This window comes from Kogia breviceps, chromosome 8 (assembly GCF_026419965.1).
Source record: "Kogia breviceps isolate mKogBre1 chromosome 8, mKogBre1 haplotype 1, whole genome shotgun sequence".
In the NCBI taxonomy this organism is placed as follows: Eukaryota; Metazoa; Chordata; class Mammalia; order Artiodactyla; family Physeteridae; genus Kogia; species Kogia breviceps.
The window spans coordinates 88,729,898-88,754,532 of NC_081317.1; the positions used below are offsets into that span (position 1 = coordinate 88,729,898).

The 24,635-nt window shown below is 48.9% G+C and overlaps 2 protein-coding genes across 14 annotated transcripts in view; both read left to right on the forward strand.

The window, feature by feature from the left end:
- The window catches only part of RGP1 (RGP1 homolog, RAB6A GEF complex partner 1), a 37,056-nt gene extending 31,149 nt beyond the window's left edge, over positions 1–5,907 (forward strand). For 2 of the 3 annotated variants that reach the window (XM_067039665.1, XM_067039661.1), the window contains exon 10: positions 3,716–3,883. In XM_067039665.1, coding sequence (XP_066895766.1) covers positions 3,716–3,868 — 153 coding nt within the window. In that variant the 3' untranslated portion in view covers positions 3,869–3,883. Of the gene's footprint in view, positions 1–3,715; positions 3,884–5,820 lie in introns of those variants that run through there. The other variant, XM_067039662.1, reaches the window with a different exon arrangement.
- Positions 5,908–5,913: 6 nt separating this feature from the next.
- Positions 5,914–24,631, forward strand: NPR2 (natriuretic peptide receptor 2). Of its 11 annotated transcripts, none has more exons than XM_067039655.1 (22): positions 5,914–6,001; positions 9,573–9,778; positions 15,601–15,714; positions 16,017–16,152; positions 16,396–16,490; positions 16,718–16,850; positions 17,078–17,162; positions 17,394–17,523; positions 17,686–17,760; positions 17,972–18,049; positions 18,282–18,386; positions 18,506–18,577; positions 19,778–19,937; positions 20,118–20,273; positions 20,351–20,519; positions 20,679–20,825; positions 21,325–21,448; positions 21,626–21,694; positions 23,455–23,629; positions 23,701–23,799; positions 24,067–24,158; positions 24,292–24,631. In XM_067039655.1, exons 1-22 carry the CDS (start codon positions 5,989–5,991, stop codon positions 24,355–24,357), a joined length of 2,499 nt encoding a protein of 832 aa, XP_066895756.1. In that variant the 5' UTR covers positions 5,914–5,988; the 3' UTR covers positions 24,358–24,631. The 11 variants fall into 11 exon arrangements, with proteins under 11 accessions (XP_066895756.1, XP_058928122.1, XP_058928121.1 ...); XM_059072139.2 differs by lacking the exon at positions 5,914–6,001 and adding an exon at positions 7,410–8,766 and having other exon boundaries at positions 17,403–17,523; XM_059072140.2 differs by lacking the exon at positions 5,914–6,001 and adding an exon at positions 7,533–8,547 and having other exon boundaries at positions 17,403–17,523.
- Positions 24,632–24,635: the final 4 nt, after the last annotated feature.

The following is a 24,635-nucleotide window of genomic DNA, read 5'->3' on the forward strand; positions in this document are numbered from 1 at the left end:
AAAAAAAAAAAAAAAAAAAGTGGCCTGGAAGGCTTCAAAGAAGAGTAGTAGTTGGAAGGCAAAAGAAGAGAAGACATTTCAGGTTGATGGAAAAGCAGTGGGCATGGACTAATGTGGCCCACTTAGGGTACTACAGATAGTTCTGTATGTTTGGAAGGCAGATGTGGCAGCAGAGGAAGCTGGAGAGAAAGGTAGGAGCCAGATCTTGATGGGCTAATGTGCTTGTTCTCTATTCTATAGGCAAGTGGTTCTTCACAGCAGTGGTACTGCCCCTGAAGGGGCATTTTGGACATTTGTGGGGCATTTTTCATTGCAATAGTGATTGAAGGTGGGTGCTACTGGCGTTTCAGTAGTTAGGGACCACAGGTGCTAGACTCTGCAATGTGAGAACAGTTCCACATAATTAAGAATATATTGTTTTAGGGCTTCCCTGGTGGCACAGTGGTTAAGAATCCACCTGCCAATGCAGGGGACACAGGTTCAAGCCCTGGTCTGGGAAGATCCCACATGCCGCGGAGCAACTAAGCTCTAGAGCCCGCGAGCCACAACTGCTGAGCCCATGCACCACAACTACTGAAGCCCACGCACCTAGAGCCCTGCTCTGCAACAAGAGAAGCCACCGCAATGAGACGCCTGCGCACCGCAATGAAGAGTAGTCCCCGCTCGCTGCAACTAGAGAAAGCCTGTGCAGAAATGAAGACCCAACACAGCCAAAGATAAATAAATAAAATAAATTTTTTATAAAAGAATATATTGTCTTTAAGTAGATACCTGCCTACCCCACTAGGCCATGTATTTTACGAGAGAAGGACCTTTTCTTTTTTGGCTGCACTGCACAGCACACGGGATCTTAGTTCCCTGACCAGAGACTGAACCCGTGCCCCCTGCAGTGGAAGTGCAGTCTTAACCACTGGACCACCAAGGGAAGTCTGAGAAGGACTTTTTATCTTGTTAATCTTTGTACTTCAACACTGGCAATACATTTTGGATGTCAAATGACTTGAGTTCTGCATGATTTTTGAATTTGAATGTTCCACCAAACATTTGTATAGGGTGTCATATATAAATAAATCTGGTCTTTTGTTACTTATCCTAACACTGGTGTTTAATCTGCTTTTTTTTTTTTTTTTAGTGGAATGGCTTCTGATCTTACTTCTCTTAAATCCTAACTTACTCATTCCTTACAATTAGGTGCAGGAATCTGAGTGCTTCAGTAAGTCTTCTATGATGGTCATGTCCAATCATTTATGTATTGAAATACCTATTATTTTATTATAAGTTATTCTTTTTTATTTCTCTTTTATATTAGATTTAGGACATTTTATTGGTGTTTTGAAAGTATGTGTATAGATAGCTTGAATTATCTATGAATTTCGTTTTAGGTTAGTAAAGGTGCTGTTATTTAACATATTTATTAGAAGAAGGGAGACTTAGGTCTGATAGGATCGAGAGCCACTATGTAGCCATTGGTTTCCAAAGTGTTGTTCGGAGCCACAGAGCTCAGATGTTTTGCTCATGAGCTCCCTAAAATAACAATAACCCCCTCACACAGTTTTAAGTTGAAACCTAACATTTATTATCCAAGTTTACATTTATATATTATTAACAGGAGATAGAAAATATTAATCATTTTATAAGTTGAAATAAGCTGAAGATTGACTGTAACCATAAAAAATATTTCATGATGATTTGACAAAATAGACTTCGAACTATCTTATTGAATAGAGCACGCCAAATACAAAATACGTTACTGAATCTTTTATCCATGGGTTTTTTCAGTGTATCTGAATTTTTTCATGGCCCGTAAGACTTTCCAATTACATTTTTTTTGAAGTCAGGTTATTGAGGTATAATTTATATATGGTAAAATTCAAATGTGTACTCCAGTTACTTTTAGAAGAAAGTGTGTCACTAATGTATTTTCCTTTGGCTGTGCCAATTGTAGAGAATCCCAGCATGGGCTAAACACCCCATTTCCAATGCCAAGTTTTACCCTTAACGGAAGTGTGTATATGGTAAGGAAGGCAGGAAGCCCCATTAGTTTAAGGCCCCTTGATTAATCTTTAAACATTTCCCTAGACCAATATCTTCATTTATATATCCCTTTGTTGGGTGCCCCAGTATTTCCACTCTAGAACAATTCATCATAGTAAGGTTTGGCAGCAAGGGACATGCCTTTCTTTGTAAAGTGGGGGAAGGACTATGTGAGCCCAAGTTCATAATCCAGAAGATGAATTATAGGAAAGAGTACATATGGAAGACTAGGATCTGGAAATGGATTCCCTTGAAACAATCTGTATATACATAGCCCTTGGAAAATCTTTCTGTACTCCCCTTGCTTGAAGGCTACCGCCCAGAGGTTCAGGGCTCAGAAGCTCTCTCTGAGAGGGCACGAAGGGCAGAGGATGTGGATTTCTGGGCTCACTTCTACTACTTCTCCTGGAGCACCTGGGCTTCTTTTCTGTTTTACATTTAAACTTTTGTTTGAAGGAAGGGTTTTGCTGCTAAAAATATCACTTTGAAAAGCACAGCTTCCATGGGGAACCATTGAAGAAGTTCAAGCAGAGAAGTGACATAATTAGGTTTTTGTTTCAAAAGGGTCATTCTGGCATCTGAACATGTCATCGCAGAGGATGGATTAGAGAGAGTGAGACGGGAGGTCCAGAGACCTGTTGCAGAGGCATTGAAACAGTCCAAAGGAAAAACTGTAAGAACAGGCAACTCTGGGCGTGGCAGCACCCACTTTAGATGGAGCAGGGCCTTCATGGTTTGTAAATCCCCATCCAGCTGCCTCTCACATTTACACTTCCTGCGTGGCCCTGGAGGGCCTGTGCCTTTGTGACCCCAGCCTTAGAGGAATCTTTGACTCTTTCCTCTTCACCTCTGGATCCAGTCTGCCACCAAGTCCCGTTGTTTCTTCCTTCAAATCATCTTGTATTTGTTTCTCTTTCTCCATTACTATTCCATCATCTTAGACAAGCTGCTTAGCATTTCATGCTTAGATTTCTCCAGGAGCCTCTTAACTTACCTTCTTGCTTTTGGTCTGTCTGCCAACCAATCCTACATTGCCATGGTAGCTACTCTTTTTGTTTTCTAGGACATAATTCAGCCATGTAAAAAGAGAGTATAGTTTTGTCAGATCTTGCTTCAAATTTCTTCTCCTGTCCCAGTCTTTGGCTTCTCTAGAAAATTCTAAGCAGAACAGAAGATTAAAATAGGGATTAATACATTTCCATTCTCTAGAAGCTGTTGTTTAGATATAGAAGATTATGTTTCCTTTGCTTCTTTTTATGTGAGATATTTGTAAATTGAGCAGGACTTAAAAGGTGAGGAAACACATGCCAGTTTTTATCAGTGAAAGATTTTGCAAAGAAAGTATAATTTTAAGTAGAGAAGGAAATATAACCGAGAATATTATATTTAAGACTTTATGGCATCAGATGCTCCTAAGGGGTGGTAAGTCATTACTGGGGATGTTAACAATGGTGAAGGGTGGGAACAGGAACACAGGGAGACAGTATATAAACCTGGGAGAACAGGCCAAGCGTGGAAGAGCAATGGGAACCACTGGGACCTTCTTGGACACTCACAGAGGTGCTAGTCCAGGCTTGGAGGGAGCAGATGGGTGAAAAAATGGGTTCACCTGGAGCTTGAATCATCCTGGAGATAAATGTATATGGTGGCTTCTCCTGACAATTCTTAAATTGCTTCTTAGGAATCGTTGGCTCTCCATGAAGCATTTTCCATGGAAAAAACTGCTCTTCTGGACCTTCTTTTCACAAAACTGATATTTGTGGCCCCCACAGTATGTATCATTTCAACTTTTAGAATACATATCCAGACAGGTAACTTAGAAGCTGGGATTTGATTTGAAAATATTTTAAATTTTAAAACTTTTAAAAATTATCCAAGAAAACTGTGTGTGAATTCAAAGTAAAAACGCGTGACCCTGTAAACAATAATAGCAGCTCTTTGGGGATATTGAATATGATGAGAAGGTGAACCCAAGGTCTAGAACCACACTGTGTGCTGCTGTGTGGAAGATGAGGGGAGTCGGGAGGGGGAGGGGCATGGGCCACATGAGCAATAATGGGGGTTTGACCTGTTTTCAGGAGTCTCTCTTTCCCTCACTAGGGCTAAAAGAAATAACACAGAATTTTAGTAAGGTCTTTTTTTGCCTTTAATATGTTTCAGTATGTTGTTTTTGTTTTTTAAATTTTTTTTGGCTTGTGGGATCTTAATTTCCTCACCAGGGATTGAACCTGCGCCCTCCGCAGTGAAAGTGAGGAGTCCTAACCACTGGACCGCCAAGGAATTCCCACTGTGTTTCTTTTTTATACTGCCTCTCCCTCTCCCTTACTGAAATGCTGCATTTGAAAATGTATCTTTTCTGCCTTATTTTATCTTACTTTCCACGGCTGCTCTCTGCCCTCTGTTGGCAAGTTCTCTTGGACCTGTCTTGTGTGCAGGAGACAATCACATATAAGTCAAAACCTTTTTCTGCAAGTCAGGTTGGTTAAGCAGAGAGAAGACTGGAAGGTGTTTTGTTTCTCTGGAATCCTATAGGCTTGGAGGCACAGTCTTGGTGTAGAGCAAACCGGAGGGTCCAGAGTTAGCTGTGAAATCAGGGAGGTTACAAGTTCAGTACTGAACTGGGAGTTTGTTTGGAGCATCAAGGCTTGACATGGAGATTGGCATGAGCCTGAATCCCATGTCAATCTCAGAACTCAGCAAGTGTCTGGAGGCTCCTTTGGCCTGAGTGTGACAGGCCTCAGGACTTCTTTGCACTAAGAAAGAGGGCAACTTGGAAACTACCATAGCTTCTAGCAGCTAGCTAATTGATGCTCCACAGTTTAGTTCTGGATCAGATATGAGGTGTTTGGGCTGTCCCTGCCCCAGAAGAAATTATAGATGGTGTCTGTGAAGTAGTGGGCGGCATTACCAACTCTACAGAGATAAAGTTGGCTCCTCGCTGGGTGCTGCTCAGGCCAGCAGGACCTTTAGGTTTCCCAGGCTTTGTATGGGTAGCAGTAGGGCCACCAAATACAGACAAAATCTTATTGTCCATATCAGTGAGGACATAATTAGATAGTTGGAATATATAGATAATCAATCTCATTTATCTAATATTTTCAGCCTCTCCCTACAAATAAAACAACAAAACAAAAAACTTTCATTGGACGTTAATAAGAAACAGCATTAAGTGATTAACCTTTATTTCCCTCACCTTTCCCACTTTCTAGTCTTAGTGGCCAGTTGGAAGGAAGAGGGAAGGGGCAAGATGCTTGAAATGACATGTCATGCATTTAAACTTGTCTGGGGAGTCTGGGCAACAGTGGTGTCTGGTCCTCACTTGGGTCTGCAGGTGTTCCAGAGAGACTCTTCTGGGGCTTTAGTGGCCATTACCCTGTAAGCACAGCCTCACATGGTAAATTCCTTGAGTCAGCAGAATATCTGTACAGAGCCACACCTTAGAGACCAGGAAACCTGGATTCTAGTCTCTGCTCTGCTATTAAAAAGCCATGTAGGATTGGGGGAGAGGGGCGGGGGAGGAAGCTATGGGACTTCCCTCTCTGAGACTCAGTTTTCAATTATCTTTAAATGAGGGGAGTGAACAATATTACTTATAAGATTCCTCCTAGCCGTGAAATTCTGTGATTCTGGCAGAGATTGTGTCCTTTGGATTTGCTTCTCTCATTAAACTGTGTAGTTGCTTGAAAAGTATTATTTGGTGGATTGGGTCTGAAGTTAGAGCCATGTCTTTTTCAGGTTGTCCCGTCACCCTTTTGACTGGTCTATATCCTTCTTTTCCTTGCTCAGATAGGATGAAATTTCTTTACACTAACAGTGTCAGGAGTTGGAACTGGAGTTAATCCATCTGTGTTCAAGAAAGAGCTGCCCTAAGGTTTCCATTTCTACCAGGCTGAGGGCAAGAGACGTTGTTGGGGGGCTTGCCTTTGGACTCTGTGCCCCAGGGATTCCAACTGTATGCTCCTCAAAGGTAAGTCTGTATCATTCAGCTTTTTGTATTCACCCCCATAGCTTGGGCAAGGCAGCCAGTGTTCAATACAGAAGTATCGTACCTAAGAATAAAATGGCATTGTCCTTAATTTCCCCCCAAACCACTAGGTGTCGCCTTCATCTCAGAGAAATTACACCCCTCCACTCCCTGCCCGCCCACCCTCCTCCCTCTACTCCAGCTTTCTCAGCTTCTTGGCACTCTGATTTCTGGAGAAGTGGCTTGAAGCAGGAGACAAACTGTGGCTCTTGGCAGGCGGAGGAGAATGGGTTTATGTGCATCTCCTTTATGACACTTTGAGGAAAACTCCCTAAGGTCCCATGCAGCCCCTCCCAGCACCATGATATCATCCCTCACAAGCTGTTCCTTGGGATCAGATCAGCACTCCAGATATGGGGTGTCTGGGGTGAGCCTTCTAGGATGGAAGCTTGGGAGTGGGGTGGAACCCAAGGGGGGCACAATGGGCTTCCACTGCTGGGGAAACGTTTTGCTTAATCAGTCTCTGAGCCTTTATCAGGTGCAAGCCCAGGCTGTGCAGGAAGACAAAAGAGAGAAGAGGCTGCTCTGGGCTCCCACCCTGGAGCAGATGGTGTGGTGGGAGCCCAGTGGGCTATGGTGGCCTCTGAGGACACGGGAGAGCACAGAGGGGGCGTGGGGACAGGAAGGAGGGAGATTGGAGGGTTGAGTCCTAAGGAAGAAGGAGACTCATGGACTTCGTAAGGACTCAGGAAAAATCGGTCACCAAGGAGCGCCTTGGTCCCGGAGGGGCTTATCTTCCAGGGAGCAGGCATGTCTTACTGGTGAAGGAGGGACAGGTTCCCGTCAGAGAGGGGTGCTATCGTTTACTAGGTGGAAGACAAGTGAGGATACCAAATATGTGGGGATCCCTGACTGTTTTCTGGAGGCTGGAGTGTTTGAGGGACTCAGGGGAGTTAAGAAAGGAGACCCTAAGAAGAGTGGGATAAGCGAGGTGTGGGTAGGGAGGCCCTGGGCTCGTGGGAGTGTATGAGATTGAGAGCGCGCGGCGGGGTGGCCCAGGGGCCTGGGGGAGACGGGGTAGGCCTTCAAGTGAGGGGACGCCCGGAACCTCGCCGGCCTGAGAGCCCGGTGGGTTGGAGACCTGGGAGGTCCCCAGGCGCCCGGGTAGGAGTGGGGAGTCGGGAAGGGGGGAAAGACAGCAGGCGCCGGAGGGTGGGGCCGGGCGGGGGAGGAGGAGGGGCCGCAGGGAGGGGGCGGGGAAGGCGCGGGGCGGGGGCGGGGGCGGGCGGCCTGCCCGGGGAGTCACACTCTGCAGCCGCCGGCGCAGCGAGCGGAGACGGCCGGGCCGCGGCAACCTGACCTGGACGAGCGGCGCGCCCGGGGGCCCAGGCGGGGGGCGGGAGGAAGCGCGGGGCAGCGCCGGCCGCCCGGGCCCAGGAGAAGCGGAGCAGAGAGGAGCGGGGACACGGGCGGGGCCGCCGCAGCTCCGGATAGGACCAGCGCCCTGGGCCCGTTAGTCCAAGCAGGAGCTTCGGGAGAAGCCTTCACAGGGAGATTTACCCCTGCCTTTCCTTCTCCTCCGGCCCAGGCCTCGCTTCGCTGCCCGCCTGCCCATGGTCCCAGTCCTTCCGCCGCGCCGGCCCCCTCCCACCTTATCCCCTTGGTCCTTCTTTTCGCAGCTCTCTGCCCTCCTAGCCCTTTCAGCGGTGAGGTCCCCCCAGGCCTTCTCTTTGTACCAGCCTCCCCCCGCACCTCCACCCCATCCCAGTGTCGGATCCCCTTTTCCTTCTCAGCTTTAGATTCATCAGACGACTTTACCTCTCACTCTCCCCATCCCAGTCACAGGCCCCCTTGGTCCCTCCCTCCTCCTGCCACCCTACTCTTAGCCCTCCTCCGTCCCCACTCCTTGCCCACTCCCCGGGGCTTCCTCCCACCTCCTCCTCCCCGATTCCTGCCACTTTCTGTATCCCAGCCTACCTAGCTTATCCTCACATCTCCCTGGCTGCCTTCCCCAGGTTCCAGGCTGGGCGGTGCTTGTGGCTCCCCTGTAGGCCAGAGTGGCCCCAGGTTCTGCGGGGGGTGGGGCCGCTGCTTTCTCCCCATGGCACTGCCATCACTCCTGCTGGTGGTGGCGGCCCTGGCAGGTGGGGTGCGTCCTCCAGGGGCGCGGAACCTGACGCTGGCGGTGGTGCTTCCAGAACACAACCTGAGCTATGCCTGGGCCTGGCCACGGGTGGGTCCCGCTGTGGCACTCGCTGTGGAGGCGCTGGGCCGGGCACTGCCCGTGGACCTACGGTTCGTCAGCTCTGAACTAGATGGCGCCTGCTCTGAGTACCTGGCCCCGCTGCGCGCTGTGGACCTCAAGCTGTACCACGATCCCGACCTTCTGTTGGGCCCCGGTTGCGTGTACCCCGCTGCCTCTGTGGCCCGCTTTGCCTCACATTGGCGCCTTCCCCTGCTGACTGCGGGTGCTGTGGCCTCTGGTTTTGCGGCTAAGAATGAGCATTATCGTACCCTGGTGCGCACTGGTCCCTCCGCTCCCAAGCTGGGTGAGTTTGTAGTGACGCTACATGGGCACTTCAATTGGACTGCCCGTGCTGCCTTGCTGTATCTGGATGCTCGCACAGATGACCGGCCTCACTACTTCACCATCGAGGGCGTCTTTGAGGCCCTGCAGGGCAGCAACCTCAGTGTGCAGCACCAGGTGTATGCCCGTGAGCCGGGGGGCCCTGAGCAGGCCACCCACTTCATCCGGGCCAACGGGCGCAGTGAGTGTGGCCCGGGCTACTTAGGGTCAGGGGAGGAGGGTCGCTGTGTCCCTGGAGCTGAGCGCTGGGGAGCTGTAGATGGAGGTAGCCGTGGAGGAGCCGAATGTGGTGGTTGGATGGAGCCCCTGGGAGGGGCTAAGGCATTCTGTTGGGGGACTTGTGGATGTCACAGACAGATGTGAATAAGGAGTGAGATGGCCTGAGGGGAGAAGCTTGTGTCGGGGAGAGTGTGGGATTGGGGGAAGTTGAATTTGGGGAGCAGTGAGAGTTCCCTGGAGTAATGAATGTGGTTGATGGTCACTCCAAAATATGTGCCTGTCTGTGAGCAGAGACTTCTCAGACTGGGCCGCCAGTACCCCTTGGTGGCATAAAAAGCGTGAAGACTCCATAAATGGGCTTTGCGGTGCAGCTGATTAGGTTGGGAAAGACAGGTAAAGCTCACACGGAGAGAAATTCTGAGCAGTCAGTGCCTTTGAGCCTAGGGAAAGACAGGGCAGAGTGGGGGAGTGAGGAGGGCTCTGGAGGAGCAGCAGGCAGGGCTCTGGGAAGAGGAGGGGCTTGAAGGATAGATCCCTTTCTCTGGGGTCTGGAGTCAGGCTCTGACCTCTGCCAGATGGTCCATACGGTCCCAGAGTACTTATGACATAGACTCCAAGGGGGGAGGGATGGGGAACATCTGCTGGGTGGTTGATAGATTAGGGCCTCTCTTCCTCGCTAAAGATGGAAATGCAGATGGTCAGAGAGGGGGCTGTTTAGGGTCCTCGATGCTTTCTCAGAGTGCCCCTCTGTCATGTACCTGCTCCCAGTTGTGTATATCTGCGGCCCTCTGGAGATGCTGCATGAGATCCTGCTCCAGGCCCAGAGGGAGAACCTGACCAACGGAGATTATGTCTTCTTTTACCTGGATGTCTTTGGGGAGAGTCTCCGTGCAGGCCCCACGCGCTCCACAGGCCGGCCCTGGCAGGACAATCGCACCTGGGAACAGGCCGAGGCCCTCAGAGAAGCTTTTCAGGTATCATTTGAGCCAAACTTGAAGGGAGGGGGGAGAGGAGCTTTTTGGGGGATTCTCTGTCTCTCACAAGACCCCACAGAAACCCCAGCAAGAGGGCAAGAATTGTGAACCACAGGGGTGAAATGGACGGAGGCTTTCCTAGTCTAGTCTTACCTTTGTGGCTCTTTCTCAGTGTGTCTTTCAAGGCTGCCTCCCAAGATCCTGGAACACTGACTTTCCTAAGTACCAATGGTAGATATACTGTGGGGTGGGGGTGGGGGAAGTTCAGGAAAAGATCTAGACCCTGCCCCTGGGAGGGCTTCTACCCTTTCTGGAGAGGCAAGGCATGATTATGGTGCAGTTAGATACAAGTACAAGAAAGGATGTGATGATGTGTCCTGGAACAGACACTAAGAACTTGAGTGGTTCAGAGGAGAGAGTCACTGTGGGCTGGGTTTAGGGAAAGCTTTTATAAAGGAAGCAAGACTCTATGGTGACTTTAAAGATAGATGTCATATTCCTCATCAGAGTGGGAGAGAGGATGCAGGCAGCTGGAGCAAAGGAAAAAAGATGGGGATGGACATGTTTGGGGATCCAAGAAGATACTGACCTGACAAGAAAGAATGGTTCACTTGGAGCAGATTATAGGAAATAATGCTGCAGAGGTAGATTCAGATTAAGGAGAGCTCTGAACCTAAGACTGAGGCGCTTGGACTTGAATGGTGGGGTCTTTGAGGGTTTTTTGTGACGAGAAATATACTGACAGAACTCAGGTTGGATTAGAAGAGGAGGAGACAGTGAGGCCACCTGCAGTAGGTTAGAATGCGGTATGGAGGTATGGGCTTGAACTATGGTGATGATAGCAGGAATGAAAAGAGATGGATATGAGAAACAGTTTGTGGGGAAAATTGACATGACTGTCTTCACTTCTCTGCTCAAAACTTTCAATGACTTATTTCCTGCAGAATAAAGTCCTGACTCCTTATCATGACATTTAAGATTTTATACAGTCCTCAACCCACTTAAAGTCTTACCTCCCAATACTGCTGAGTACTCCAGCCGGCTAGACCTCGCTCAGACCTGCTACCTCGGGCCTCCCTGCCCCCCTGCCTTTGGGCTCTTTGCTGCTTTTGTTCACAGTGGTCTTCCTCCCCTTACCCCAAATCTCTCCCTCTCAAAATCATACCCATGAATTGCTCCCTGATTCTCCCACCAACTTTTCACTTACTTATGTACATAAGTACTTTTTAAAAACTTATTTATGCATACTCCCTTCTTATCCCAAAAAGGATTTGAGGTGGCGTATAGGATAACCTTAAGGTCTTTTCAACCCTGAGATTCTTTGACTCTAAGTAGATGTGTATAAGGGCTGGACTTGGGTGGCCACCTTCTCCAATAAGTAAGGTTTTATGTGGCTGTGATTATATATTTGGTAGTGTCTGACTGTGAATGACATATCTGTTTGCATGCCTGAGTATGAATCTGTGACCATCACGCTTGAACACGGGCAGTGGCAGGACAGGTTTTGTTGCTGCTGAACTTTTGCCTAAAATGACCTTCTCACCTTTGTGTGTCTGGATAATGCTTGTGTATTCTATAATACTCAGATCAGTTATTTTCCCTTCTAGGAAACAATCCCTGAATCCTCAAGTTGGACTGAATTTCCCACTCTTGTGCCTATCTCTATCTCCTCTAGAACTTACAACATTATTCAGTCAATGTTTGATTCATCTGAAGACTGACTCATTCTGTTAGTGTTTACTGAGCACCTGTTATGTCCTAGTCACTGTGCGAGATGCTAGTATACAGCAGAGAATGTAACAGATGTCCCTGCATTTTGGAGCCTACATTCAGTAGAACAGACAGACATAAACAAGCAATGGATACAAACATAGAACAAACGGTGATGTGTTACTTAAAAAAAAAAAAAAAGCATAGCATGGTATGAGAGGAGAGTATCAGGGGGATTGTGCTTTAGCTAATGTGGTCAGGGAAGGTCTCTCTAACCCTCCCAGATGGGAAGACTCCACAGCTTTCTGGGCCATACTCTCTTTGTGGAGGGAACACCTCTCTTCTTGTGGGAGAATTCCTACCAGCCAAGGGGCCACAGCACTTAGGGTAGGAGGAGGAGGGATCTAGTCTGCTAACAGTTAGTTTACATACAGTTGACTCTTGAACACTGTGAGGGTTAGGGGCACCCACCCTCCATGCAATTGAAAATCTGAGTATAACTTTACAGTCAGGCTTCCCTCTTGGAGGTTCCATCCACATCTTTGGATTCAGCCAACCGTAGATTATGTAGTACCATGCTCTGCTTTGATTGAAAAAAATCTGCATATCAGTGGACCCATGCAGTTCAAACCCAAGTTTTTCAAGGGCAAACTGTAAATTAATTCTCAGCTCTCCCACTCACTGTAGGCATTATTCAGACAGAAAAACAAAGAGGGAGATTTTGCTACAATATAAGAGAAGGGGCAGTCAAGAATATGCTGAGGGGAAAATCAAAGTGGTGGGGTGGGGTGAGGGGGTGATGAAGTATCCTCCAACAAAGCTACTCTTATCCTTTTCCAATCTGGGAAGAATAAGAGTAGCTTATCCTTACCCCAGGCAGGGGATGAGGGAAGTGTGTGGTCAGCTCCAGACAAGGATGAAAGGGCAGAGAGCCCACACCCCAGAGATACCTGGCCCTCTGGGGTCCCAGACCAGGCCAGCCTGGAAAAGGTGGCAGCAGAGGTGAGGAGTCCCTGATATAGATGCCCACTGCCTTTCCAGGAGGGTGTCATGCCTAAGGAAGGGGTCCCAGCTCATGCTGGATACTAGGTATTGGGGGAGAGGACTCTAAAATTAAGTATGTTGCTCTGATTTTTCTCCCTTATTGAACCATAGCCGCTTGAGAGCAGGGATCATGCTTGTCTTTGTATTCTGTGTGCCTAGCACGTTTGCTGAATTGAATCAAGGTGTGTGTTGGGAAGAGGGGGGACGGGGTTAGGAATTCATTTAGACGGGAGTAGAGCTGGCAGGTACTGTAAACCAAGGTGATCAACCAGGAAAGGGAAGAGTAAGTAGATACAGTGGAACTAACCAAATGACTACGCTCTAAAGGATCCAGAGGCTCTGTCTGGGCATTTGAGGACATTCTACAGGGTCAGAAACCCAGGCAGAAGCCACAACCTAGGTGACCAGCATGAGACTGGGTTACAGATGGGGGACACCAGCGGCTAGAATGGAAGTAAGCAGTAAACCAAGGGCCGTGCAAGGCAGCATCTCTTGTGGAGACCGTTCTGTTAATTTAGGCCACTGTTGACAGCGCCTCCTGCAGCAGCCAGAGTGGGTCTGGGTGTGGGTGGGCCCACAGGCGGAGCCAGGCATCTGCTGCCCTTGCACATTTCCCAGGTGCCCTCCTGGCTTCCACCCACCGCTGTACCCATTTTGGCAGCCTTTGCTTTTTTTTTTTTTTTTTCCTCCTGGGGTCCCCTGTGGAATGGGACACAGTTACCTACCTTTACCTTCTCTCTAGCCCCTGAGCAAGAACAGAAATTCTTTGGAAGTTCTTTTGCTTCTCTCTCTCTTTTTTTTAGTAGCTAGCAACCACAGCAAAACAGAGTCGAGCATAGCAGTTCTCAAAGTGTGGTCTTGGGATCCTGGGGGCCCCTGGAATCCTTTTAGGGGGACCATGAGGGCAAAACTATTTAAAAAATAATACTAAGGTGTTATTTGCCTCCATCACTCTCATTCTTCCATGATTGTACAGTGGAGTTTTCCAGAGTTTGTGTGACGTGTGATGATGTCATCATTCTGGCAGCTATAGAAGGTGTGCTTGTGTATTCTTGTGTTTTAAAACTTTGTCAGTTTTAATTTCTAATATGGTAAATATTGATAGATATAATCCAAACAAACAAAAGCTCTTTGGGGTCCTCAGTAATTTCTAGTAGCGTAAAGGGGTCATGAGACCAAAAAGATGGAGAACTGCTAGTCTAGCAAAGAAACAAACCTAGGCAATTACTTTTTTAAAAGCATTGAAAACCTATTGTCAACCTTTATAATGAAATAGAAATTGTGTGAAGCCTGATTTTTTCAAGTTTTTAAACTAACTTTGTACATTTTTTGTCAACCATATCCTACCCTTCTATTTTTCTTTTATTCTTTGAGTAGGTGTTACTGAACGAACCCTTCCAGCCCCACCCTTAGTCTCCCTCTCCTTTTTAATTCTTCCTGACAGTGGGAGAGTATTAGCAGTGTGTGATCAAGCATGCAAACGCTCCAGTAAGAATAATTACATCATGAAGTAGACTCCAGTCTAATATAATCAATGTGTATTAGAAACTGACTTCATTATTTCCTACCTGGAATGAATTGATCTATAACAGATCGTAAGTGATATATCTAGTATCACTATGGTACTTTCTATGACAGGAATTAACACAACTGGTAGAAACAACTAGTTTTATTTTTTAAAATTTTTTAAATTTTTTATTTTTTTAAAGAATCAATTTTATTTATTTTTTGGTTGCTTTGGGCCTTCGTTGCTGCACATGGGCTTTCTGTAGTTGTGGTGAGGCGGGGCTACTCCTCATTGCGGTGCGCGGGTTTCTCACTGTGGTGGCTTCTCTTGTTGCGGAGCACGGGCTCTAGGCGTGTGGGCTTCAGTAGTTGTGGCACGCAGGCTCAGTAGTTGTGGCTCGCGGGATCTAGAGCACAGGCTCAGTAGTCGTGGCACACGGGCTTAGTTGCTCCGCGGCATGTGGGATCTTCCCTGACCAGGGATCGAACCTGTGTCCCCGCCTTGGCAGGTGGATTCCTAACCACTGCGCCACCAGGGAAGTCCCAAAACGACTAGTTTTAATCTCTCATTTCACAAAGTCACGTTTCACAAAATATATTGATCTGAAGTCTTTCCCCAAAGTTGCAGTGCCAGTTTCCAGGCAGAGGCTGGTCTCAGTGACTGTGGAGGCCTGAGGTGGAGGCAGAGGTCAAGAAGCGGGAAGTGTGTGAGGCCAGTGGGAGCCAGGCAGGCATCCCAGTGAAAGACAGAGACATGCTGACCGTGGCCAGTGAGAAGTGTGCGTCACTGAGACCACGTGTGCCACCGGCTTATCTATGAGATGTGTGTGGGCATGTGACTGTGTGTTTTCCTTGTGACTCATGATGTGTGGGACTATGCCAGTATGCAGGACAGTGCTGCATATGGTGGGTGTTCCAAGCACATTAAAGGAGCCAGCTCATGGCTTTTTACAGATGAAATCACTCTCTCAAAGTATTTCCCCCAGTTGTCATAGGACCTGAAATCTCTAATTCACTGGGTGGAGGCACTGTGCTCAAGTGGCCCAAATGAAAATGTAAACTTTTTACTGATAACAGTAGCAGTAATTCACACCACGGAGAGGAGCTGTTGCTCAGTGTTGTCCTTGCCAGGAAACAGGTACCTGGAAAGGATGGGACAGAGGAGCTGTGAGCGTTATGGCAGCCCTGCTGGGAGGCCTGGGTGGTAGTAGGGGCTTCAGGACGATGAGGAGCCCAGTTTGGGGGATGGAGTTGACTTCATCTATTTCCCAGTCTCCACCTTCCCAGAGCCATCCTGTCTATCTATCTTGCATGGAGGAGTGCCACCTGCTCTCCCCAGAGTATTAAACATACACACACACACACACACACACACACACACACACACACACTCACACACACACACACACACACACACAGAGTTTAGTATCCTCTCGGCCTTCAGAGTCACCCATGTACATTTTATATCAGGTATATTTCAGCAAGTTTCCCTGTCCTGCTTCCTCTCTTCCCCTAATGCCCATCTTGAATCATTTCCACTCTCCCATGTGCTGTTGGTACAGATGGTATTGGTCATCACATATCGAGAACCCCCGAATCCTGAGTATCAGGAATTCCAGAATCGTCTTCTGATAAGAGCTCGGGAAGATTTTGGTGTGGAGCTGGCCCCTTCCCTCGTAAGTAGATCTCTCTTTCCCCGAAAATCAGGCCAGGCTTTGAGGAAAGCCTCTTCTCCCTAACTCAGAATCAAGCCTTGGCCATGGAGCCAGCCCTACTTTGGGGGCTGTCCACTTCCATTCAGGATTTTCTCTTCTGCCTTAGTGTTCAGTGAGGTAGGGATGGCACCTTAGGAATGAGAGGAGGGAAGAAAGCAAACCAGAAAGAGGACAGGTAGAAGGAGACCCCAGAGATTTAAAGGGGGCTGGGGAAGGGGCCTGGCAGGACCTTTGGAGAGCACTGCTGAAGTTTCCACCCCCAGATGAACCTCATTGCTGGCTGCTTCTACGATGGGATCCTGCTATATGCTGAAGTCCTGAATGAGACAATACAGGAAGGAGGCACCCGGGAAGATGGACTTCGAATTGTCGAGAAGATGCAAGGAAGAAGATACCATGGTAATGGAGAGGGTCAGTTGGAGGCCAGAGTGCTGCTGTCACGCTCAGGAGTGGAGTGGGCAGAAGAAAACACAGACACCAGGGGCAGGAGGGAGAGTTAGTAGGGGTCAGAGAACATGGCAGAGGTGGACACATATTAAGAATGGGGGCAGGGATAGACTGTGAGGTGATTGGAGGGATTGGGAGGATAGGAGGGGGGCCTAGGGTAGATCTCAAAGTAAGGGGTACTCCTTTCTGTCTTAGGTGTAACTGGACTGGTTGTTATGGACAAGAACAATGACCGGGAGACTGATTTTGTCCTGTGGGCCATGGGAGACCTGGATTCTGGGGACTTTCAGGTGATGGGGGACGAGGCAGGGAGGAGAGTGGGGGGCCTGCAAACCCAGCTTTCAGGGGGTCAATGGGGGCAGAATCACAGGTTCTAGAGGCAGGGACTTATTTCCTCTGCTGGAGCTGCATGGTGGGTGGACGGTAGGATGGGGAGAAAAGCATCCAAATAGCTGGGTTTCGGGGGAGGAGGCTGGTGGGAGCAGGCCTGTGGGCCCTGTTTTCTCCTTCCTCACAGCCTGCAGCCCACTACTCGGGAGCCGAAAAGCAGATTTGGTGGACAGGACGGCCCATCCCCTGGGTGAAGGGGGCCCCCCCCTTGGACAATCCCCCCTGTGCCTTTGACTTGGACGACCCATCCTGTGATAAAAGTGGGTGTGTGCAGGGACTGGGAGCAATCCTTCCTCCCTTGACTTTCCATTCTTTTACCTCCTCCTCATGGGCTCCCCCACCCTTAGCTCTATATCACCTCTTCTCCTATGCCCCCTGCCTACTTCTTTACCTCTAGAGATCTGTCTGCTCCCTGCACCTAAGAGCATGCCCCCTCCCCGTTCACAGCACCACACACAGTCTTTCTCAGGGCCCCCTCTCCCTTCAGCCCCACTTTCCACTCTGGCAATTGTGGCGCTGGGCACAGGAATCACCTTCATCATGTTTGGCGTTTCCAGCTTCCTCATTTTCCGGTGAGTTCTGGGCTTTCCGCTGACCTACTCCCCCCCTCCCATTTCCACACAGCCTTCTGGCTGAGGCCAGGAGGTCCCTAGGACACGGGGGAGGGAATTCATCCCTCTCTCTCAGTCCTGTGTCTGGGGTGTGACAACTGCAGCTTCAGGAGCTGCCGAGAAGTCTCTGCAACCCCGCTGCTGGCTTCTGGGGTGGTAGGATTGGGCTTGCCAGTCAACTGAGGTGTGCAGTCCTTACAGAAAACTGATGCTGGAGAAAGAGCTGGCTAGCATGTTGTGGCGCATTCGCTGGGAGGAGCTGCAATTTGGCAATTCAGAGCGATACCATAAAGGTGCAGGCAGTCGCCTCACACTGTCGCTGGTGAGCCCTCGTCTCAGCTGTCCCTCTGCTTCCCTCTGAGTGCCTGTCCTTTCGTACCCTGGACCTTTCCCAGCACATCAGCCTGTAATGATAGCACCTGCACTACCACCACCATCTAATGTTCCTCTCATCCTTCCGCCTCCATGTTGCCCTTGGCCCCAGCGGGGATCCAGTTACGGCTCGCTCATGACAGCCCATGGGAAATACCAGATCTTTGCCAACACCGGTCACTTCAAGGTGAACAGTCATCCACTTGTTCTGGTCCCCACCATTTCATCCTGTCTCATCCACATCTGTCACCTCTTCCTGTGACCCTCTGCTCCTCATAACCCTCCTCTCTCTGTCCAGCTGAGCTCCTGGATGCTCCCACAGTTCTCCAGCCTTTCCCAGCACCCAGAGACCCTTTCTGATATTAATGTCCCTTTTCCCCTTTCACTCCCACCATCAGGGAAATGTCGTTGCCATCAAACATGTGAATAAGAAGCGCATTGAGCTGACCCGGCAGGTTCTGTTTGAACTCAAACATGTAAGTCATGGTGTATGGGTTGAGGGCCAGGGGTAAATAAGAATGGGGAAGGGGAAGGGAAAGGGGAGGACTAGGGAATAGTAAAATTGGCTAGGAGGGCAATGGGTTTACTTATAAATGATTTCAAGTTGTAAATACAATTAAGAGAAAGGTCCTCCCATGTAGTGGTAGATTTCTGTATCTAATTTTTAGCTCTTTCAATTCTCTTTTTCTTCCTTTTTTTTTTTTCTAGATGAGAGATGTTCAGTTCAACCATCTCACTCGCTTCATTGGCGCCTGCATAGACCCTCCCAACATTTGCATCGTCACCGAGTATTGTCCTCGTGGGAGTTTACAGGTGAGGGATATACTTGGGGATTATAGGGGCAGGGGAGATAGGCCCAAAGTTATACTGACTGTGCAGGTAATAGTGGGGCTATAGGAAAGTCACATAATCTATTCCATGTCCCTTACCAGGATATTCTGGAAAATGATAGCATCAACTTGGATTGGATGTTTCGTTATTCACTCATTAATGACCTCGTTAAGGTGAGTCTTCCCCACTCCTCCGTGAGTTCATCCACTTTAAAATGCCTCCCGCTAGCCTAGCGGATCACCTGTACCACACCTGGAGCTGGCTTTGGTTTTTCTGCATAGTTTTCAAGAGGTTATTTTTAAAATTGTGTGTGTGTGTGTTAAAGTTTGCCATCAAATGAGAGAGAAAATATTAGGTAAAGTTGATGTGGTGCTCAGCCGGAGGTGTGATGATAAATATAAGAAAAACATGACTCTTGAGAGAACAGTGATTTGATGGAAAGGTGATTTAGAACAAAGCCAGAAGCCTAATATCTGTATTCATGAGTTTGGAGATTCCCAAAGGTTTGTTGATATCAAGATGAAACGAATAAAAAGGAAGAGTTCACAGAGACTAGAGTTTTGAGTTGTTTAAGCCCAGAGCTAAACATTTAAAGGAGGTTAGCATACAGGACACTGTATCCTTTTTCTGTTCCACCAGAACTGGCTTCCCAGGGGAAGCACCCCTCTGCCTCCTTAGGACCTGCCTTAGAGTCCCTCACGGGCAAACTTTCTCTCCTCTCTGGCCCCACGGGGGCCAGAAGTTTCAGGCTTCTGCATTGGCTCGGTAGCTACCTCCTACCTTTGTCCATTTCCCAGGTTTTTCTAATTTACTATTTTCTCCACTTTTTCTCTCTGGCCCGACATCCCCTGTAGTAGATCGCTTTCCTCCTCCATCTCGACTTGCCTGCCTGTACATGGTTGTATGTTAAAGTTTACAACTGGCTAGTCTTCCTTGGTGCATCCAGGTACTCTTGATACCTGGATCTCAAGCCATGTCTTCCTGAGTGGTAGCCAAGCGTTTGAGGCCACCATGGGTGTTGTATTCTTGGAGTTCACCCTCAGAGTTCGGATCCCTTCATTACTCAGAAGACAGACCGCCCTTTCCAGGGTAATAACTGATAGCTCCCTTTGTCCTTCCTCTTAAGCATGTCTCCTATCCCTGGTGCCTGGGAGCTGATATACTGCTTAAGGTACCAGGAAGAGACGACTCTCCTGTTCCTATTCTCTGCCTGCTTCCTGGGGTGGAAACTGTACAAAGGATGCATTCCAAAATTAGCTTATTGTTTTTACGGTCCCAAGATCTTTAGACAGCTAGCTAATGCCCATCTCACGGAGAGGGGGTATCCCAAGCCAGATATGATCCAATCCCATGACTTGATCTGTATCCTGCAGGGCATGGCCTTTCTCCATAACAGCATTATTGCATCCCATGGGAGTCTCAAGTCCTCCAACTGTGTGGTGGATAGTCGTTTTGTGCTCAAAATCACAGACTATGGCCTGGCCAGCTTCCGATCAACTGCTGAACCTGATGACAACCACGCCCTCTATGCCAGTGAGGCCTTCCCCCACAACCTGCTTTTACATTGCCCCCCTGGCCCTGATCATTTCCACCTAGGGAGGGTGGGAGAGGGAGACGGAGTGACAGTAATACGGCGAGCATTATGGGAATGAGGCCAGGTGGGCTTGGGGATTCCCTTTTTGAGGATCTGGCCAGCCTGTTCCCTCTTTCCAGAGAAGCTGTGGACTGCCCCAGAACTGCTCAGTGGGAACCCCTTGCCAACCACAGGCATGCAGAAGGCCGATGTCTATAGCTTTGGGATCATCTTACAGGAGATAGCACTTCGCAGTGGTCCTTTCTACTTGGAGGGCCTGGACCTCAGCCCCAAAGGTGAGAGTCAGTCTACTACCCAGAGCCTCCTCTACTTGGGGGACCTGTTCTTCATCCAAACCCTTTATCACCCTCAGAGATTGTCCAGAAGGTCCGAAATGGTCAGCGGCCTTATTTCCGGCCGAGCATTGACCGGACCCAACTGAACGAAGAGCTGGTTTTGCTGATGGAGCGGTGTTGGGCCCAGGACGCAGCTGAGCGACCAGACTTTGGACAGATTAAGGGCTTCATTCGCCGCTTTAACAAGTGAGAGGGCACGATGGTGCAGGAGCTCCCCAGGGCTAGAAGCCTCATCAGTCTTAGTGGATGAGATGGGGTTGGTGGGGCCGAGAGCGTGGGTTGGGTAGAAAGCCCTGGGAGTCTCGCGCATCTTGGAGCAGGTACCCTATCCTGGCCTCCTTCCAGGGAGGGTGGCACCAGCATACTGGACAACCTCCTATTGCGCATGGAGCAGTATGCCAACAACCTGGAGAAGCTGGTGGAGGAACGCACACAGGCCTACCTGGAGGAGAAACGCAAGGCTGAGGCTCTGCTCTACCAAATTCTACCCCAGTGAGACTTCTGTCCCCCTTCCTGAATTTTCCTTTGGTATTCTTCTGTTGGTTTCTGCCTAATCAAGCTCCTGAGAACTCACTTCCCAACCCTTAGAATGCTGCTTTGTTACATCTTGCTACCATGAGCCCATTGTGGCTCTAGACCGTGTGTTTTCATTCTGTCTCCAAATGAGTTGTGCTGCCTTCTTCCTGGCTTCCCATCCCTTCTTCTTAGGACACTGCTCTACCAGACCTTTGCTCCAGCAAGTGTATTTAGAACAATCCCAACTTGAGACGTTTAGCCCACATCCCCAGGGATCCCCTTCCAACCCCACACCACTTGTACACCTTACCTTGCCCTGGACTCTAACGTCTTCGCAGCCACCTTCCTTCTCCTCCACCAGGCTCGGCTTTCATATTAGAACTCATCTCTGCTCCAGCCATACACTCCTTTCCTCTCTCTCACCCTCCCACCCTCCTTCTCTGAGTTTGGCTCAAACTGTACCTTTGCTTCCTAGTTCAGTGGCAGAGCAGTTAAAACGGGGAGAGACCGTACAGGCCGAGGCCTTTGACAGCGTTACCATCTACTTCAGTGACATCGTTGGCTTCACAGCTTTGTCAGCAGAGAGCACCCCCATGCAGGTGAGAGCCAGGTGAGGGGCAGAGGGTGGGGTAGAGACCTGCGGGAGCTTCACTGGGGCATAGAGATCCTGGATAATAGGGAAGATTCGCTTGGTCTGTGTGTTATGGCTTGTGTGTTAAGAATTCTTAGAAAGTTGGACACAAGTCTTAAGGCCTCTACTTTCCCATCCCTGTTAGGTGGTGACACTTCTTAATGATCTGTATACCTGCTTTGATGCCATAATTGACAACTTTGACGTCTACAAGGTGAGAGCTGGGGCTGCCCTTACACTGACACTTTTTTTTTGCGGTATGGGGGCCTCTCACTGTCGTGTCCTCTCCCATTGCGGAGCACAGGCTCCGGACGCGCAGGCCCCAGTGGTCACGGGCCCAGCCGCTCCGCAGCATGTGGGATCCTCCCGGACAGGGGCACAAACCCGCATCCCCTGCATTGGCAGGCGGACTCTCAACCACTGCGCCACCAGGGAAGCCCTAGACTGACACTCTTTCAAAACCTGGTCTCCCCGAATCCCACATGCCTTACCTGCTCCAGGGTCAGTTTTCCTGCCTGGGTCTCCAGCATCCTAGTGGTAGAGTACCCTTTGTAGACAAATGAGGCTCTGGCACTGTAATTGTACATTCCCGTCTAATCTCTTGTGAATCCTTAAGGCTTCCCTAATCGGAACCATCACAAGATCTAGCCCCTGTCTGCCACTTTTTGCCTGGGGGGTATAGGCATAGCCTAGTCATCTTTTCTCTTCTCTTCATCCCTTCCAGACATGGAGGAATCATACAGGATGTGGGTATAGAATGATTTATTGGGGTGAGGGACAAGCTATGTAGTGAAAGCTTTTTGTTGAAGTCTTTGAGTTGGCACAGGGTAGGCTTTATTGTGCTTGGGAGTAAAAATGATCGGGCTTTGTGACCAACCATGTTGCCTTGGGCAAGTAACAGAAGCTCCCTGAGCCTCAGATGTTTTATCTGTATGATGGGAATAATAAATTTATTGTGGAAAATGCCTAATATTGTGCAGATAATAATATTTATTACCCACTCCTGTCCCTTCCCTTTGGACTTACTCTGCCATCTCTGTTATTACTGTAACAAAGAACTCCCATAAATCCTTTACTTGCATTCACCAATTGTTTATATTTTCCCCCATTTGCTTTATTTAAATAAATCTATCCATATATTATTTTCTGAACCTTTTGCAAGTAAGTTTCAGACACAGTGCCCCCTTTTTTAAAAAAATAAGTGTATTTATTTTATTTTTAGCTGCATTGGGTCTTTCTTTGTTGTACGCGGGCTTTCTCTAGTTGTGGTGAGCAGGGGCTGCTCTTTGTTGTGGTGCACGTTGCAGTGGCTTCTCTTGTTGCAGAGCACGGGCTCTAGGTGCACGGGCTTCAGTAGTTGTGGCGGACGGGCTTAGTTGCTTCCCGGCATGTGGGATCTTCCTGGATCAGGGCTCGAACCCATGTGCCCTATATTGGCAGGCGGATTCTTAACCACTAGGCCACCAGGGAAGCCCCACAGTGCCTCTTTATCCCTAAACAGGTCAGTGTGTAGTGCCTAAAAACAAGGACCTTCTCTTACACAGCTTCAGTACAATTAATGAAGCCAAGTGCCTGCTTTCTTACCTTTGACGCTTTAGGCTGTCTGAGGCTCATTTCATTGGGCCTCGTTGACCTCCCCACCAGCTTCTATGCTCTTCAGGGCAGCCCTGTTGTCTTGCTTCCCATTTCCTGACAGCAGAGCCTATCTGACCATGTCCTGTTGCAGACAGGGTGTCCATTCAGCAGACATCTGTAGAGTATTCGCCAGGTGCTTGGGTGGGCAGGAGTATTTACAGACTCCCTTGACTTCCCTGTCTCCCAGATTCTCAGGACCATGGCACTTCTTTTCTAGTCAATGTTGTGGCCTCTAGACTGTCAGGACGAGTCATAGTGGTACCCAGCTTGTCTCCTTCTGCTCTTCCCCATCCCCACTGATACAGATAGAGGTGACCTTGTCATCCCCCTCTCAATCAGGTAGAGACGATTGGAGATGCCTACATGGTGGTATCTGGTCTCCCAGGCAGAAATGGTCAGCGCCATGCCCCGGAAATTGCTCGTATGGCCCTGGCATTACTGGATGCAGTTTCTTCCTTCCGCATCCGCCACCGACCCCATGACCAGCTGAGGCTACGCATAGGGGTCCACACGGGTAAGGCTGACTCTCACTACTGTCCTCATATCGACTTTTCCCAGGCTCTCCCAACATATTTCTTCTCATAGGGCCCGTCTGTGCTGGGGTCGTTGGCCTGAAGATGCCCCGCTACTGTCTTTTTGGAGACACAGTGAACACTGCTTCCCGAATGGAGTCTAATGGTCAAGGTGAGACATTAGCCCTCAACCCTAGCTTCAGCCTCAACCTGTGTTGGCCTTTTCTTCTTTTCAGAGTTCCTCCAAATCTCATTCTGAGAGACCACAGTTCCTGAATGCCCCATCCTTGGACATATTTTGGTTCTAGTGCATGTGCCCTGGGAAGACTGAGACCCTCCTGAGGGATGGTGGTTGGGTAAAGCTCTCTCCGATACTGCCAGTTCTTTGGTTGCCTTTTCTTTGATTCTTCTTTCCATCATTTCCCCTATCCTACCCCAGCCCTTAAGATTCATGTCTCCTCTACCACCAAGGATGCCCTGGATGAGCTAGGATGCTTCCAGCTAGAGCTTCGAGGGGATGTGGAGATGAAGGTGATGGCAGGCCATGGGGAGGGAGTCATGGAAAGGGAGGATGAACACAATTATGGGGTTTGTGGGGGGAAGGGAGGGAGATATGAGGAATAACATAGAAGAATCTGAATTATCTCTACTTCTTCGCTTCCAGGGAAAAGGAAAGATGCGAACTTACTGGCTCCTAGGAGAGCAGAAAGGACCTGCTGGGCTCCTGTAAACCCCACTTCTTCCGAAGTCAGACAATCCCCTGCTGCTGGTACCTAGGTAGGCAGTGGCCATCATCTCTCCACATAGCAGAAGTGGACATTGTCACATGAGATGGAAACCAACATGCACAAAACCCCCACCTTATATGGAAGTTGCTGCCCTTTGCAGCCCAGCCTTGTACATATACCTGTCCCTCTCTGGCCTGGTTCCCTTCCTCCCTACCTTCTGTAAATATCTGTATCTAAACCAGAATATTTTGGCCAAATATAAAACAAACAAAAACAGTCA